At 40.9% G+C, this 18,779-nt stretch overlaps 1 protein-coding gene across 1 annotated transcript in view; it reads left to right on the top strand.

Annotated features, from left to right (window-relative positions):
- The window catches only part of GALNT18 (polypeptide N-acetylgalactosaminyltransferase 18), a 366,080-nt gene that overhangs the window by 165,031 nt on the left and 182,270 nt on the right, over window positions 1-18,779 (top strand). The window contains exon 2 of the mRNA XM_020789957.3: window positions 17,475-17,667. Coding sequence (XP_020645616.1) covers window positions 17,475-17,667 — 193 coding nt within the window. The remainder of the gene's footprint in view (window positions 1-17,474; window positions 17,668-18,779) is intronic.

Raw genomic sequence — 18,779 nt, 5'->3', positions numbered from 1 at the left:
TTGTAACTCTAAATAGGTTACAATGCTGACAAGCTGACTGAGAAAGCATGCTTAACAAGATAATGTTAATTCTTCAGAACAGGTGTGTCTGCAGAAACATGGCAATTTGATTAGACTAGCCGCATGTACCTGAAGCTTTGCTTGTGGTACAACACCTGCACTGAAACAGCTAGTTCAAGATGTTCAGGGATGCTTCAGTTTAACACTACTCCAGTGGACAACAGATAGCTTAGTATTTTTATCCTGTTCCATCAGTAGTAATCAGCCTCCAGACTGGCAAGCGAGCTGTCATTGTGGATTGGCCACTGGGGAGCTATTTATGCAGGCAGGGATACAATACTGGAGTGATAAGAGGGTTGGTCGGGAAATAGTGTAGGCAAAACTTCTTTTGTTCTGTTGGCTACTCAAGGGAATGGAAACCTGAAAAGCCTTCAGATTGCATGCCCAGATCATATTGTATGAGACATGACCTCTTCTATCTAGCAGCCTTTTATCTCGCATCCTTTCAAGTTCTTACCTACCGCTTGCCAAAGAAAGGTGGCGATGAATAGAGTTCAGTAGATTTCTTTTTAAGAAAAAGAAAAACTCTCAAATGCTCTCAAGTGGGGTGGATTTATTTTCATCCTTCTCTCTTTTCATTTGAAGGACAGTTCTTCTGTATTTCCTGAAACATTTCTGATTTGCACGGTTACATCTTATGAAATACATCCAATAAACACATCGTTTAGGTATATTTTAATTTATATCTAATTTTGGTATGGAGTTTAGATGGGTTTAAGGTGAACTAGCCATGGTTTCTCACCTTCCCTACTCCAGCCATCAAAATGTCAGCCTGCTTGCCTGTGTTTTCCATTGCATGTGTTGTGGAATTGGGTGGGTGGTGGTGGTGGAGAGAACACAAGATTTGAAAGTCTGGTGCTCATTTGGCAATCCAAGTTTTCCTCAGAGAAGGAGGGAATATATATGAGCAATGACTTAATGGACTTTGAATGCCCCCCACCTAATGCAGGGGCAGTGGGCAAGCCCTCCTTAGTAATAGTCTCCATAAACTCCAAACTCCTGGAGCTTCTTCAACTTGATTTTATCAGGGTTGGGGAGTGGGATACAAGGAATGGGAGAACAACAGTCACGTCCCATCCTACCAGTTCTTTCAGGGGGATGAGTTGCCTGCACTGGCCTCCATGACAGGCCAGTCTCTGTACAGTCCCCATCACTGAGGTCTGATCAAAATTTATTGATGGCTTCAATGCAGTCCCAAGTTATACCATGTTGGATATAAGGAAAGCTTGTATTGCTGGCTTCTCCGTACTCTCTGTATCTCTCTGGCCCCTCCTGCAGCCAACACTGGTGTTCATTCTGTCTCTTGTACCTCCAGTGACTTCACTGAGTAGGGGTGGAGGCCAAGGGCCCCAGTGGACGCCAAGGTCTCCACAGGTTGGGTGGATGGGGTGACAGTGGTACTGGGTAAACAGGCGATTCTCCACCAAATGATCTCTCTTTGGCCATGACGACTTTCAGAAGGACCCTCATCCAGGAGCTTCTCTACATCCTTATAGCTGACATTCCTGCCACTCAAAAGATGGGTTCCAGCTCCTTTGCAGCCTCTCCGTACATCTTCTTGTCAGATTCAATTGTTTGTCTCAAATCATTCTCAGTTCCCCTTTTTTCGCCCCCTCCTTTATCCTTGCCAGCTGCCTATTAGCATAAACCACCACTTCCTCATCCAGCTGGGCCATATTTCCTGCCGCTTCTTTTTCTGCGCCCACCTGAATCCCAGATATTGTTACTCCTCAAGGCAAGGGCATGCCAGTAGCAACCCTCTGAGAATCTACATTAATTAGCCACGTAATTGGGCTCATGGATCTACATATTCCTGTTTTGAATATTTGCATAGATTTGAGGAAGAAGTATACCTTATGTATGTGTTCAGAACTGTCAACATAGGGGAGGCCACAACCTTTACCTTCCCAGTGTGAGGAGGAAGCTTGAATGGTAGTTGTAACCAACTTTGGCTGAATGTGCTTAGAGGGCTCCTTGCTATCAGGTGGAAGTGTTAGAGGGTGGGGTTGGAGGCAAAGATTGTATGAATATGGAAAGAACATTGAAACAGATCTAATGATGTACCAGAGTGCCCAGTATTTTATAATGGATAGATAAATTAGATTCAGGAGACTAAGGAGAATCCAGTATAATACCTTTTAGTGGCCAGATTTCCTAGATGCAAATTCTTTTCTCAGACAGAATTACCGTTTCGTCAACAGATTTACCATTTCATCAATTCCTTCAAGGGTAGATATGTTCTCCAACTTCCCAACCAGGAGTGGAGAGACAATTAGTTTACAGGGTTTTACTTTTTTTTTATTACAATATTTCCAACCCAAAGTTGGTGTAAATACACTCAAAATTGAAGAATTCTGAACCTAGGAATGTGTTCTGAGTAGAGATGGGGTATTCATATATGAACACAAATACCCCACACAGGTGGACATAATGAGGGTCCAGCCCTATGGGGCCGGACAGTCCACTCACTGAGCTGCCACTGCTGCAGCCTACATGATCCTTCCGATGGCTCTGGAGACCGTGATCAGCTCACCACTCCTGGCAGGAGGTGGGACAACAAGCCTCTCTACCAGTTCAAAAGTGGCTCGCCGATCTTGAACTTTCCCTGTGCAATTTACAAAATGATAAATCACATGATACAAAATATCATACAACAAATTCCATGAAATAGATAAAACTGTGTCACTGGCTAAAGCCTGTTTTTAAATATAATTCAGCAAATTAAATCAGATGTATTCTTGAAGGCTTTCACAGCCAGGATCACCAACCACAGCAAAAAAGAGGCATAATCAAAACACTGGTAAACTGTGCAGATTGGAGCTGTGAAGCTCAGTTTCTCAGCACTGAACTCAACCATTTGAATTGGGCCCTACAGGCAAATGGCTATTCCAAAAATGAAATCACAAGAGCCATCAAACTAAGAAAACAACGCTGAACTGAAGAAGAAAAACAGCCACCCACAAATAAACTATTTCTGCCATACATCAAAGGGGTCATGGACTGCATGGGGAAACTTTTGAAAGAACACAACCTACAAACAGTATTCAAGACCACCACAAAAATACAACAAATGTTATGATCAGCAAAGGACAAAAGGGACCCCCTCCCCACTGCAGGAGTATACTGGATACCTTGCAGTTGTGGCCAGCTATATATTTGAACCACAAAACGAAGCATCCACACCAGAATGAAAGAACATGAGAGACACTGCAGACTAAAACAACCAGAAAAATCGGCAGTAGCTGAACATGCCCTAAAACAAGCTGAACATGAAATTCTATTTCAAAATACTGAAATACTGGACAACACCAGCAATCATTATGTTAGACTGCACATGGAAGCCATTGAAATTCACAAGCACCAGCAGAGCTTCAACAAAAAAGAAGAAAGTTTAAAACTCAACAAAGCCTGGCTCCCAGCACTGAAAAATACAGCCTGCGAAAGGTCAACAAACTCTACCCAGCCACAAGGACTGGTGATCACTGCACACAAAAGACCAGCTAACAACATCCATCAATCACAGTGACAGATAATCTCTCCCCCTTATCACAACAGTACACCCACAACAAAAAACACGCTGATCACCACAACCCCCCATCTCCTGAAAAGGATAAAAGCTGATCCCACAGCTATAAATAACTATCCAAACAAACTGCACCTCGCACAGCGATCGCTCCGTATAGCGATGAAATCGCTTTGCGATGGACTTTTTGTCATTGCAAAAGCGATGGTCCCTATGGGGGAAATTCGCTTTGCGATGATTGCAGGGAAGCGATCATCGCAAAGCCCCCATTTTCGGCCAGCTGATCGGCGGTTTCAAAATGGCTGCCGGGTAAACAAAATGGCCGCCCACTGTTTTGCCTCGCTTTAGAGGCACCGAAAATGGCCACCCCTATGGAGGATCTTCGTTTTAAGGTTGGTTTTTAGCCCAAAGGAACACATTAATCAGGTTTTAATGCATTTCTATGGGCTTTTTAATATCGCTTAGCGATGAAATTGCTTAGCAGCGATTTTTGCTGCACGGATTAACATCGCTAAGCGAGGCACCACTGTAATCGTAAGAACTTTGAAATCAACACGGAAATGAATGGGCAGCCAATGCAAGGCATCCAGAGCGGGGGAAATATGATGGTACCTTTTCACCTCAGTAAGAAGTCTGCCCGCTGCATTCTGTACCATCTGAAATTTCCGCTTCAGTCTCAAAGGCAGCCCCATATAGAGCACATTACAGTAGTCTAATCTTGAGAAGATGAGCACGTGGACCAAAGTAGTGAGTGTCCCCACATCAAGATAGGGACACAGCTGGGCAATCCGCCAAAGGTGGAAATGTGTGGAACGGACCACTGACAACACCTGGGTCTCTATGGTGAGTGCCAGGTCCAGATGTACACCCAAACTGCGAACCTCATTCTTAGTGGTAAGGGTCACCCCTCCCAAAGGAAAGGGAGTTTTCCAGACCGTCTTGCCCGGATTCAGCCTCAGTATATTCACCTGCATCCATTGCTGAGCAGCCTCCAGGCAGCGCTCAAGGAATGAAACAGAATCCACTGTTGGAAAAAAGGAGATGGAGAGCTGAGTATCATCCACATACTGATGACATGAAGCCCCATATCCCCTGATGACCCCTCCCAGTGGCCTCATATAGGTATTAAACAGCATTGGAGAGATAATCGAGCCCTGTGGAACCCCACAATTGAGGCTCCATGGGGCCGAGAAACTCTCTCCAATCTGCACTCTCTGGGGATGATCCTCCAAGAAGGAACAGAGCCAGGCAAGAGCCAGGCCACCGATTTCCAACTTGGAGAGCCTCCCCAGGAGGATACCATGGTCCACATTATCGAAGGTGGCTGAGATATTGAGGAGGACCAGCAGAGACATTTTGCCCGTCAGACATTTTGCCTCCCTCAGCAGGTCATCAAACAGGGTGACCAATGCTGTTTCTGTGCCGTGGTGTGGCCTGAAGCCTGACTGGAACGGATCCAGGGCATTGATTTCATCCAGAAGAGCCTGCAGCTGATCGGGCAACACCCTCTCAGCTACCTTGTTGAGAAAAGAAACATTGTCAACGGACCTATAATTACCAATGTCGTCTGCCGCCAAGCTCAGTTTCTCTAATAGAAGGTAGAAGAGTACTGATAAAAGGTGACTTGGAATAATGCTGTTTTTAACTCCTTTCTTAGAAATTGAGAGGGAAGGCATCTGATGAACCTCTGATGAACCTTGTTCCAAAGGGAAGAGGTCATGACAAAAAAACAACAACCCCACAGTGTTAACTTTATTGGCCTCGTTAGCTATCACCATTTTTAACACCTTGGACTGTGAAAAGCAGATGGGATGGATACCTGTTTTGTAAGAGAGATTTTTGGATAAATATTGAGGTCTTTAATCATTAAATTCAAAGAGTCAGAAACTCAAGAAATCCTTGCAAAATCTGCTTTAGATTACCTAGATGCCTACAGATAGATTGCGAAACATCTTCTGATCACCCTGCTACATGCAGTTCATTTTTGTTTCATTTTGTTATTGTCTGTACTTCTCCATTATCCTTGGGATGCTTCCCACTCCTGCCCGTTCAAGCAGAATCTAGGCCACCTAATGGAAGTTAATTTGCAGTGAATCAGTAAGGCCCTAATGAATGCAGAATTACGTGATCGTTCGCATGTTCATTTGTATGCCTCTTCTTTTTGGGTTTCCCTCATGTCTCTTCTCTGATACTGCCAGCCGGAACAGTTTGTTGTCTCAGCAGGTTTGCCGAGTGCTCCCAGCCTGCCCCAGGGAAGTCACTGTTTCTGAACATGTTCCACCTCACTGGTTTGTTGCAAGATTCAAACTTGAGAGATATAGGGAGACATAGGCTAAACTGATATCTGTTGATGTTTTAATGGATTGTGAGTTTAATGCTGAATTTTCCTTTGATCACTTATTTAAACTGAAAGGCAGACCACAATTCCTTCTATGAATTAATTTTGAAAGCTTACGTGTAATATCCCAAACAAGTATTTTAAGCTAGTTTGGTTAAGTAGTTGTCTAAACCTCTGTCTACTTTTGTATCCTTGAAACTGCCTTCCTTGTTCCGAGTCAGATTTGCAGAGATGAGAAGGTATCTCTGAGTTTCTCAGAGAATGAATGAAATACATGCAGTAGGTAACAATAAATATTTTCCTATCTATTTTATATATTTTGGGAATGGTTGTAAATAGGTGTTCTGGAGCTGTATGCTTTTTTTGAGTTTCCCCTCCAAAAAGGGGGACAATTCAGAGGACCAAACTACCTCTCCCTGTTGTTGTGGAAATTTCTACATTGAGTTCCCCCCCCCCCCCCGATTGTCAGAATGCTGACAGTAGAAATCAAGAGACAGCAGGCAGTGGGCCAGGAGAGCCTGTGGATCTGCAGAACTCACATCTGTCTTGGCTACCAAACATGTTCATAAACCAGCTCCTGACTGATGGGAACTTTATGTGATTGAAATTTCAGAGTGTAGGAGAAACAGAAATGCCATTCCTACTTCTGTTCTGTCCTGCCATCTTGGACAGCAACTTTCTGGGGCAGTCTTGTGCAACTTGTGCCATCCAGATGTGCTAGACTACAGCTCCCAGAACCACAACTACTGGTTGCGGCAGGGGGCTGGTAGGTGCAGTAGCCCAAAACATTTGGTGAGCACTTAGTTGTGGGAAGCCATAGGTTTTCAGATAGCATTTTCTTTTTTTTTGTTAGTCCTATCTGGTGCCTTTCCTACCTGGGAATTGAACTTGGGGCTTTCTCCTTGCCAAACATGTGTACCACTAACTGAGCAGTGACCTTTTATTTTTCTGGCTCAGGCCAAAATTGCCGCTAGATGTCTCATCGATACACTGTCAAAGCCAAGAGCTCTTGGCTCCTTATGAGTAAAAGAATTATGACACACTATGGAATTTATTAAATTCCAGTGATAGGACTTGAAATATAAAGTAGAATTCTAAACCAGTAAGAGTACAGATTCTTAGGCATTTATGTTGGAGTAAACCCTGTTGAGCAGAGTAGACTTTAACTTCCAAGAAAACATTGTGCTATAAGTATATGCATGCATTTGCATTTGCATTCATTGAACACATGTTCTCACCATTTTCTCAAATTAAATTTAAAATATTTATACGTTTAATAGGGAGCATAAAAAAATTACAGTGCTCAGTGGATCTGTGCATTCTTCATGAGGTTTAATGAAATCCTTTTTTCCCTTTTACTTGACAAGCTGTGATACACAGTGGTGCCTTTCATTCTTACTATAACTTTTCAACAGCCCCAGAAATAGAATCATATATTCATAAAATAGGTAACGTGTAATCAAAGTAAATATTGAGAAAGCCCATTAGTTATCTTATAGCATTATACATGTAACAATTTTTATGCAAAACCAAGATGAGTAACTTGTAGAACAATGTGGAACATCTTTCTTCTGTGCCAGAATTAATCATCTAATTTCAATTGGAAAAAAACCCTAAATTGGTTCAGGCTTATTTCCAAGATGATCTAGATACAGTAAGCACAGTAGTGGTTAAATTTGGGTTACTTTGCATCTTAACTTGAGCAATGACAATGGAAGTTTTACTGACTGACACATTTCCATAATTGCTTCTAAATCTTTTCTGAGAATTGTGGAATAACATATATCCCCAGTGGATAATATGCATTCTCTCTTTCTTTGCCCTTGGTCAATGGTCCTCAAGAGTGGGTCTTCAGGTGTTGCTGGGAGAGCTACTATGATGTGGTGGATAGAGTGATGGTCTAAGACTCAGGGGGCCTGGGTAAATTATGTGCAAAAAGTTCCACAGATATAGAATCATTACTAAACACAGTGCAGATATTTAGTGAAGATATCCAAATTAAATTTGGAATTGACAAATGTGCACCTCTGTCTATGCCGTGGTAAGATCCAAAAACTAGACAGAATAGAGTTAAAGAAATGGCAATATTATAAAGTCACTCTCAAGTGTTGAAAATTATAAATACCTTGGAATACTAGAAGAAGACAACATTGTGCACACAAAAGTTAAAGAACTGACAGAAAGAGAATATATCACAAGAATGTGTAAAAATCTTAAAATCAAAATTAAATGTTGGAAATACAATCAAAGCCATAAACATACTGGTGGTTCCAGTGATTAGATACCCAGCTGGAATAATAGATTGGACTCAAAACAAACTAGAAGAATTGGATCAAAAAGCATGGAAACTGATGAACATGCATCACGTACTACATCCAAAACTGATGAGGACAGTTATATTTGCTACAAAAAATCTGAGGCCATTGATTACTGCAAATACAGCAGGTAGTAGAGGAAGAAAAATGAAGCTTAAATGATTATATCAGTACAAGCAGAGAAAAATTACTTAAGGTGGTGATAATTGAGAATATTTTGAAAACAACAGAAACAAAGGACCAATATAAGAAACAAAAATTTGAAAATAAATTCAACAGCTGGAAAAATAAACTACTACATGGACAACACCTGAGAAATATTGATGGAAAGTGTGATCATAATTCAACATGTGCATGGCTAGAACAGGGGACCCTTAAAAAATCTGGAGGCTTGTTTTTTGCTGCACAGGAACAAGTACTCCAAACCAAATGTGATAAAAGCTAAGATCCAAGGAATTAGTGTTAACAGCAAATGTCAACCCTGCCAAGAAAAAGCTGAAAGTGTGTCACACCTCATCTGTGAATGTCCAAAGATTGCACAGATTACAAAGTTAGACATGATAGAGTGGCAAAGTTAGTGCCCTGATCATAATGCAAAAAATATAACTTGCCAGCCTCCAAAAACCTGTAGAGAAGGTGTCAGAAAAATGAGGAAGTCAAGATCTTGTGGGATTTCTGGATCCAAATGGATAGACACCTTGAACATAATAAACCAAACATAGTAGTAATAGGACAAAGAAATGTCTGGATTGTTGATAGTGCAATTCCAGGGGATGTCAGAGTTCTAAAGAAAGAATTAAAAAAACTAACAATGTACAGAGACCTGTAATTCCAGTCAATGATTTTTATAATTTTGACTGTGCCTGGTGTTTTTGAATAATAACAATGGAACAATTAATTACATATTAATAATATGTAATTACATATTAACAATAATATGCAATATCAGTCAATGTTTTTATAAATTTTATTGACTGTCACTGGTATTTTTGAATGATGACAACAACGTCGATGATGACAGAACTGCAAGAGACCCTATGGATCATCGAGTCCAGCCCCTATCAAGAAGGCACAGTGAGGAATTGAACTCCCAACCCTCTGGCTCTGCAACCAGATGCTCGAACCACTGAGCTATCTAGTAGTTTAAATATCTTACTCCCCTTGAAAGCTCTGTTGGGGGTCACTACAAGGTGGTTCTAAGTTGATGACATATAACACACAGAAGAAAAAATATGCAGAAAAACTTCTAGCAGGGCAGTGTTTCTAAAACACACAACCAAAAGTGTTGGGAGGTTTTGAACTTGCTTGTGCTGTGTAGTGCTTGCTTGTTGTTTGTTTGTTTGTTTGTTTAGCATTATATCTACAAGGCCTTGAACAAGCTAAGTAGCCATTTCTGTTTTGGGCAACAATACAGAATCTGGAGTTTCACATTAAAATGTTTCATACTATGTGATGATGAAGTCCAAGTTTGGACTTCAGCATTTCATTAAATACCCTTTATCCAACATTTGTGGTGAGGAGAAGAATGACACAGGCTAGATCAGTGGTGTCCAACCTTGGCCCTCCAGATGTTCTTGGACTAAAACTCTCAGAAGCCTTCACCACCACCTCTGCTGGCCAGGATTTCTGGGAGTTGAAGTCCAAGAACATCTGGAGGGCCAAGGTTGGACACCACTGGGCTAGATTGTTACTAGGCTGCCAAATTTTATTTAACTGCTGTGCTCTCAGAAAACATCTGCATCCTCAGTGAGGAGACAGGAGAGTAGTCTTAATTCTCAAGGTTAATTTGCATGATCAAAAAGCCTCCAGGATTTGCCATTTTTGGAGAAAAGAGTTGCAATGTGTACAGATTTTGGACATGCAAGTTCTCTTCCTGCTAAAATAGACAGGAAGCCTCTCATCACCTGGAGTGTATTACCTGGCCACTGTGCAGAAAACTGAGAGTAGAATCCCAGCCCATCTGTTGGTTTGAAGATTCCAGCTCAAATACCACTACAGCAACCTAGTGTACTGTTAGGAACAACAAATTAGTCATGGAAAATTAGAACTATCAAAAGAGCAATGGCTCTATAATGCAGATAACTGGATAAATGTAAACCAATGGTCCATAACCACACTGAGGCTTTCATTCACATATCCAATAAGAACTGACCATACTTTAAAATAAACTTAATGGTGTCAATAGATTCTCCTTGGTCTGTTCAACCTAATGTCTCAGCAGGAAATCACATGGGCAATATTGTTAGGCCAGCCAATATCTGTATGTATCCATATAGATTTATAACTACTTCTGATAAAAGAAAGGTCTCTTGGCTTTGTTGGTCTTCGGGAAATATTACTGCAGTCTTTAAGCAATGAGTCACCTCATGATAGTTGCACATTGCAGTCTTTGGGCAGAAGGTGAGGGCCATATAAACAGCTGGAACAATCTACAGCCCAACTTTTTTTAGCCTGTGCAAGATGGTATGGCTGTTTGAAAGAGTGGGAGAATGGCTTTCCATAAGTACATACTGAGCCAAAAGGCCTGTGACACTTGATGTGAGTTGTAATCTCCATTATGAACTCAAATGCACATTTTAGGTACCCTTTCCCCCAATAATATTCTTAGGAGTAACTACGTCCCAAAACAGTCATTTATACATATTCATATCTATTCAATCACTGCATTTTTGACTTCTTCCTTGGGACTTACTGGGTGTTTTCACTTCACTTCGCAATAGGGTTGTCAATACAGTTTAATATCATTGGGAATAAACATCCACAAATTCAGTAAATCTGCTGTGGTTCCTCATCATTGCTTTGTGCATCTTTTGCAGAAGAAACAAGAAATTCACCTTTTGGAGGCAGAGAAAACGCTCTGCCTTTTGTACAAGATGTTTGCAACACTACTTACATTAGTCAACCAACTTTTAAAAAAAGTAGTAACAGCATAAAGAGCTTCAGATATGGATGCCGTAGCAGAGCATCAAATTAAAATACAACTTCAGAAATGTCAGCAATGTGACAGAAGGGATCTGGTTTCTGAAATGTCAGTTTTCTACATTTACAATTCACTTGCATTTACTTTTAGCCTTTGAAGGCTGTCCCTTTGGTACATTTTGCGATGGAATGTATTTTGCTTGAATTTGGTGGAAGGATCAGACAAGGATCAGAAGAACCCACAAGTAAGGGTTATTCCTGTTTTTAAGAAGATAAAGACAATTGTCGGGATATTTTTGTAAAGAATAACCAAGATGGGCTTTCTTGGCACTCGAGATTACTTCTCTTGATTGCGAGAAAGAAGTCTAGTAGAGATCTGAAGGGGCTATAGTTTGTCAAGAATATATCTGCTATACTTTGAACATGTATACATAAACATGTACTAGCAGAAATGTTTTAAGCTTATTCAAGAAAGAATGTGGCTCCCTGGAGAGAACTGGTAGAAACTTAACAGAATTCAGTGCTCTTCCTTTAACTCTGGATGCAAATCTTAAGACAGGTCAAAACTTAGTTTAGAAAAACACTTTGTATTTACATATGTAATTTAAATAGCTTATCTTCAGCATAAAAGCTTAACATAACAGCATAACATGATAACATTACAGCATACAGTAACTGGTTACTCACAACCTAGTATAACACAACAGCATGACTCCTCTTACACCAGAGCAGTATAGTAATGCGCTCACAGAGCTACCTTTATACAGAGAAAAAGCCTCTGTAATCAGCAACACCCGCCCAAGGCAACTCAAGCCTCAAACTCTGCCTGTTTAACCAGCAACAGGTGTATGCTTGCACTTTACATACAGTCTTTCTTACATATATTACTTACATAAGTACATTTCATATGTTCAAGACTTTAGTTTACAATATAGGGACCTGCTCCATTACAAATACCTTGACAGTTTAGTCCTGTTCATGCATTATAGCTTAAAACCAGACAAGGCTTAAAACATGGTGGCGCTATGCACGTACATCATGTGCACGGTGTTCTCCCCCCTCCAAATTACACAGACACTTGTGCATTCAGAACTGCTGATCACACGAACACTTGTCAATGCATTCAGATGGATACGCTTGCAGGTACCAAACGTGCCAAAGTCTGTGTGACTTCCAGAAAGTCATGGATTGGGGCAGGACTTTTTTTGCATCACGTGCTTAAAGCCTTTCAAGGTTTTAAGCATGCCCAAACAGAGCTTTTGACTGACACAAATGGTGTAAGTATAGCTTAACTCAGTCTAAATTTGGATGAGTTAGGTCACATTTTAATGGCATTTTAACTCTTTTATGCTTTATTCTTGTCTCTCCAGCCTAGTGTCCTCTGTTATAACTGTTGTCAGCATCGGCCAGCATGGTTTGTAATTAGGGCTTCCGGTTGTTATTGGTACAATTTCTGGCTGTGATGAATGAAGTAAGCATTTTGAACTGCTGAATATAGCAAACATGGTTAGTCAAGGAGTCCACTTGCCTGCATCATGCATGGCAGTCATTAGTCTCTCAGCTTCAACTGCTTGCCTTTTCCTTTCATAGACAGATGCAGGAGCAATCAGTATGCGTGAATACTTGCGTTTGTTTTTCCTGGACTTAATAATTTAGCAAGATGTTTAAACACATAATTTGAGGTGTTCAGGAGGTTAATTCTGTTGATTATACAAGCATTTAAGGTATGCACATGTTTAAGTACTTCGCTGCACTGTTTTTCTGGTAGAAAGAGATGAAAAAGATTCATGGCATCATACAGTATTGTGTATAATAAGCAAGTTGTTTTGTTTTTGGCAAAACTTTGTTGAGTTCTGAAGCATATTGTGAAGCAGCTCTGAAATATTTTGTACCTTATAAAATCTGAACAAAGTATTTGGCTGATGAAGAAGTCCTTCTTAGGAAAATCCTTTTTGCCAGGTGCTATTTTGTAGCGAAGAGACTTTCATATTTTAAGGACTTCCACTCCCATAATTCAGCAGCAGTTCCCTATTATAAAATTATCAGATTGGTGGGCCGTAGAGCAGCCCTCTCACCTCCTCATCCTTCTTGTGCTACTTCCCAGTCAAGTGGGAAGAAAAGTGGCCTACTGTACTGTGGGAGTCGAGAGAATTGGGACCTGGAAGGAGAAGTTACGATGGAGGCTACCTGTATAGAGTGTGTGACTCTCATAGCAGAGAGAAGATCACACGGTACTGGCCAGGTATTAAAGGTGGGAACCTCCCATCTTACTTGCTAAGTTAACAGTGTTAACAATTAGAAGAGTCAGCAGGGAGAGGTGATAACCATGTGTTGACTAACACGGTTGAATTCAAAGGGATTCAAACCCAGACTTCTAGGAGTTAAATAGTCAGAGTCCTGGGTCTAAAGGCATTTCTTTGGTTTTCTTTATTGCCATGGGCTGTTGGCTGACAAGTTTGTTGTTGTTTGTATGAAGTTTTGGCATTAACATTCATCCATAAAGTGAGATGGAGTTGATCCCAGTAGAACAGAGCCTTAGCAGATTAAAAAGCACTACATATTTAGGGTGACTGAAAGCCAGCACAAGCTACCAGTCTTTCATTAGTCTTGCCAGACTTGCAGTATGAGAAGCAGGAAAGAAAGGCACTGCAGAAGAAGCCAACAGCTTAATATTTTCAATTTATGTTAAAAATAAAGATAAAAGGACAAGTTTCTTGACATAAGTCAGGAGTTATGATCCCGTATGGTACAGAGTATCATTACGTAAGCTGTTTTTCCTCATATATATTTTTATCTTGCCATCTGAAGCTGCCTTTTGGGCCTCTGGGTGATAGTGTGGGAGTTGCTTGTGGCTCTGTGTGAGAGTCTCTGGGGATCAGAAGAGATAATCAAAAGATTCTACAGAAAATCTTTTAGAAGGACATTGTATGAAATTGCTTTAATAAAGAACTATAGTTTGCAAAGGAGTCTGAAGTGAACAAGGTGTTGATGTTACTTAGCTAGTTACTGGCTCTGTATTTTCAGTTTCCATAAATCAACCTGTGTGAGTGGGAGAGAGGGGAAGAGACTGAAACTCTGTTATTTAGTATGGTAAGTCACAGCTAGAGTAGGTCTATTAAAGCAGTGAGGATTTGGTGAGTTAACCTCTGTAAGCTCTGGTGATTCAGTGGGCCTACTCTAGCTGTGTGTTAACTAAACTAAGCAACAGGATTTCAAATACATACAGAGACAGACTGAGAGACAGAATCAGAGTCAAACTATATGTTACATTTATCATCTCATTAGACTTTGTCAAACATGTTTGAGCAACCATATCTGCAAAAGATGCCTATGTTTACCTCCCGATGACCAATTAAGGCAAACTGATTTGCAAACTACAGTAGAACCAGGGGGTTGGTTCAAAGCCCATGGATGTCCAACATTGCAGATCTAGCAAACTCGATATATTACATAGTCTCTGGTTCTGTCTATTGGCCATTTCTGGTAATACAATATATCTTAGAAACTTGTATTTCTGGGGCGGGGTGGGGGAATTTAATATTTTCAGGCAGTGGATAAGTTAAATAGCAGGTACTCATCTTGTGGATATGGCCATCCTGCTGTACAGGATGTTGGAAAGTTCCTGCTAGGACAATCAGATATTTTCAGCACTGAGGCACTGAATTCCATCATCTTTTAATGGTTCGTTGTCTGTAACATATAGTACGGCCCAAATAGGAAATAGGAAATAGGAAGTGAAATAGGAAGAGGAAGTGCTCTGAAGTGCTTTGTTTTGTGCATTTGGATCTGAAGCAAAGTACAAAACTTAAATATTTCACCTCAACCACACTGTCCTTTGATTGCATCAATGAGTGTGGAACGTTCATGTTTAGCTTGTAAATGTGCGGTCAAGTGATTTTCAACTGATATGACTGGGTATTCTAATCCAAGTGTAAGTGCTAGATGCGCCACTCTCATCCACACAAGAACCACTGGCACAGAAGCATCTGCTAGATCTGTTGATGTAATGCTCACTCTGTCACATGTATGGCACAATTTGAAATAGAAGGAACATACGTGTTCAACTCAAAACATATGGTAAACTGGGCATGTGGGATTTGGCTACTGCCACTGTTTACATCATTTTACGTCCTGTTTTCATCTCTTTGTAATTTATACCTGGCTGCATCGCTATAAAGAACCCCCCCCCCCAAGGGAATTACAGCATGGCATTGAATATGAATCCACAATAAATAAAATACATTAACAATTAATAGATGAAGCATGGGGGGTGAAGCTGTGGGATACGCAGGAGGAGGGCAGAAGAGGTGATGCTTCGCCACCACTGAGGTCACTGGCACTCCGTTTCTCACTCACCCACTTGCAGCACGTTATCCTTGGCGCCACTTTATCTCTCCCTCTTGCAGTCTGTAGCCACAATGGCAGAGACTGCTGGAGGTTTCGGTAGCATGCCAAAAAGAATTCATGTCAGAAAGGTGTGTGACAGCTCTTAATGGGGAAGGATGGCTTGACCTAAGTAGAAACACAAGGGCACACAGTTTTTTTTTCTTTCAATCCAAACTGTGGCCTCAGTGATCCACTTGCTCTTCTTCGTGTGAAAGTCTCCCCCTTTTTTTTCATTACTGGTGAAAAAAATTGTGAGCATTCATTGCATCCTTGGGATAGACAAAATGGAGCATAATCCTGGCTACGTAAAATCCTGTGCTATGAACACCTTTCATTTCTCTCCTTGGAATGAAAATTCAGTAATTTGTCCGTATGAATCAGAAAATAATGAGTCAGAGCTTGTATCTGCTTCAGTCTACCATTTTAAAAATTTTGTGTCCCTTCTTTCACCTTTGCCTCTTTGAGACTGTTTCTGTGAAAAAAAGGAAAAGTGAGAAATATAGCAAAGAGTAATGGAATAAGATGACTGAAAGATGTAACCACGCACTTTCCTATTCCCCTTTCTGCCTACTCTCTCTCTTAACTCATTTCTCATGGCAGCCACTGATTGGCAGAGTTTTGAAGCCCATGGGTCTGCCCTTTCTATTTATTTTCCTCTTCCTTTCATTGTTTGCTTTGCTTTGCTTTTTTTTTTTTTTTTTTTTTTTTGGTGAAGTCAGTTTTACATGGCTTCTGATTGTGCCGTTTGGTGTAGGGATTTTTCCTTTACATGTTTGTTCCCCCTAAAGCTTTTATGAACCTGCAGTTCTTCTAAGCCTGCCATCTAAAACAACAATAACAAAAGTGTCTGTCACTAGTGCTAAAATTCAAACTCGGTACAGGGAGATTCAGGGAAAGATGGCATCAATATTACACTGATGCACTGGACCATCAACTCCCCACAGAGACTTTAGACAAGATACAATAGTTGTTTCTGGCTATCTGGTGTGTACAATTGAGTCCTACTACCTTGGTACAAGAAATTAATATTAATCCATAGTACCGTAATGCCCAGAGTGTGTTGCAGTCTTTACCAGACCATTGTGGAAAGCTTGACAGAAATCAACTTTGTTAGACATATGTGGATTATAGATTTGAAGAAATTCTGTTCCTTAGGGTGAAATTGACTGTATTGCCTGTATTGTTACATGTTTTTCCCCCACTGTATTTTACTTCTGGAAAAGCTAATTGGAGAATGGTGAACTATATTACATTGTGTCAGATGCCCAAGATCTTGTTTATGCTTCTAATAAATTATGAGGAAGGGCTGGAGGTGTTATATGTAAAGTCACGGTTAATGTCTAATTAATGTCTCATTGATGATCCATGAACTGGCACACTGTCTAGTGGCTTTTGCATTACAAAAATCTCTTTATTTTCTGAACACACTGACCATTTGGGGCAAGTTTAACAGGAGGCAGACGTGTATGCTTGCTTTTTTTTCTGTAGCCAAATCTTAGTACAGTGCTGAGAGGGTTGGATGGGTCTGGGGATAACATATTTAAAGCATTGTACTTGCTGGGTTTACAGTCTCTACATTTGACATGCAGAATGACATATCTGTTTGTTTACAACTATGCCAGAATTTGGTATGATATATTTTATGAAGTTACAATAGTAATAAAAACGGTGGGTCTTGGGTCCATCTATGGGAAACTGGAAACCAGGCCCCTTTGTGTTTTCCATACTTGAGGAGTTTTCAGATGGGAATAGAAGTTGCTCCGGTCAAACAGCATCACCCACTTGAATGTCTTGTTCCTAGTTAAGCTTAGTGATACGTTTCTGTTCTTCAGCTACAAGTTGATAGGCACGCCATGCATCTTGGTGGTGAGACTTAATTATGGCCCTCCAGATGGTTTGAGGTTTACCTCTCTCTTATTTATTTATTTTACAGAAGCACCATTGAAACCAGAAGAAAATCCTGCAGAGGCTTTCACTGATTCCTCCCTCTTTGCTCACTGGGGCCAGGAACTGAGCCCAGAGAACAGACGAATCGCCCTCAAGCAATTCCAGTACTATGGCTACAATGCATACCTGAGTGATCGTCTTCCTCTGGATAGACCTTTGCCCGACTTTCGACCAAATGGGTAAGAATGACCTGAAGCTAGGCCTAATGTGTGTTGCTTTAACAGTATTTTAAAATTTATACTGTTTTAGAATTTGTGTTACCTCTCATAGGTATGAACTAGAAATGGGCAGAAACCTGGGTTCTGAGGTTTGTGCCTGTTCATATGCATGGTGTCATAGGTGCTGCACATTTGCTTCTCCTGCCTCCCCAGCTGGATCCCCCACTCACCACACTCCTCTCCTCCTCCTCTTTGTCTGTTTGACCAGTCTGCAACAGGAGCAGGAGCTTCTCTGCCCCTATTCCTTGACTCATCGGTCACTCGGACAAGGAGGCAGGACAGGCTAACCCAAGCTTCTGCCAGGGACTGGTCAAACAGCCAAAAAGGAGGAGGAGAGGAGCGTGCGCCCGCTGGTGAGTGGGTCATTGGGTGGGGAGGCTGGCAAAGGGAGCGCGTAGCACCTGCGGTGCGGTGCATATGAACCAGCACAAACCTCCAAATCAAGGTTCATCCCCATCTCTAGTATGAACCAAAAAGGAATCTTTTCACCAGCTACTCTTTTAAATGGAAGAATTAAGTGTGCATGTAAATATCTCCCTGTGAGATGCATGGGACTGAAAAGCATTATTTTGTCTGAATCATGCACGTGGTTTTCATAGCTCCAGTTTCAACAGTTATCCATATTGAAAGGGGTGAATTTCAAACCATAAAAAACAGTGTTATGTGTAGTATATTTAGTGGACACTACAGGAGGAGAATAAATGTAGCTGTAAAGTTCTGCATGAACTTTATTTATAATAATACTCAACTTTTTTTAAAAAAAGCAATAACTTTCCAATTTTGTTGCTACTTCAACATGTGTAAAAACAGGGAAAACCCTCAGTGACTCACTTAATATTGGATGAGTTCTCTGGAGTTCAGAGAACAAACCCTTGCAGTGGAAAGTTCATGTGAAATGACCTATCCAGAAGATGCCACAATCATCTTTGCTACATGATGTAGACAGCACTTTAATAAGCCACTGCTAAATACTTTCTGAAGCTGCCTAGAGTCAAGAAATGACATGAACATCCAGGAAACTGTGACATGTCTCATTCAGTGATGCATTACATTGATTCGAAAGCTTGATCTTG

Source organism: Pogona vitticeps, chromosome 1 (assembly GCF_051106095.1).
Source record: "Pogona vitticeps strain Pit_001003342236 chromosome 1, PviZW2.1, whole genome shotgun sequence".
In the NCBI taxonomy this organism is placed as follows: domain Eukaryota; kingdom Metazoa; phylum Chordata; class Lepidosauria; order Squamata; family Agamidae; genus Pogona; species Pogona vitticeps.
The sequence above is the reverse complement of the archived record's forward strand: the minus strand, read 5'-3'. Positions and strand labels throughout refer to the sequence as shown.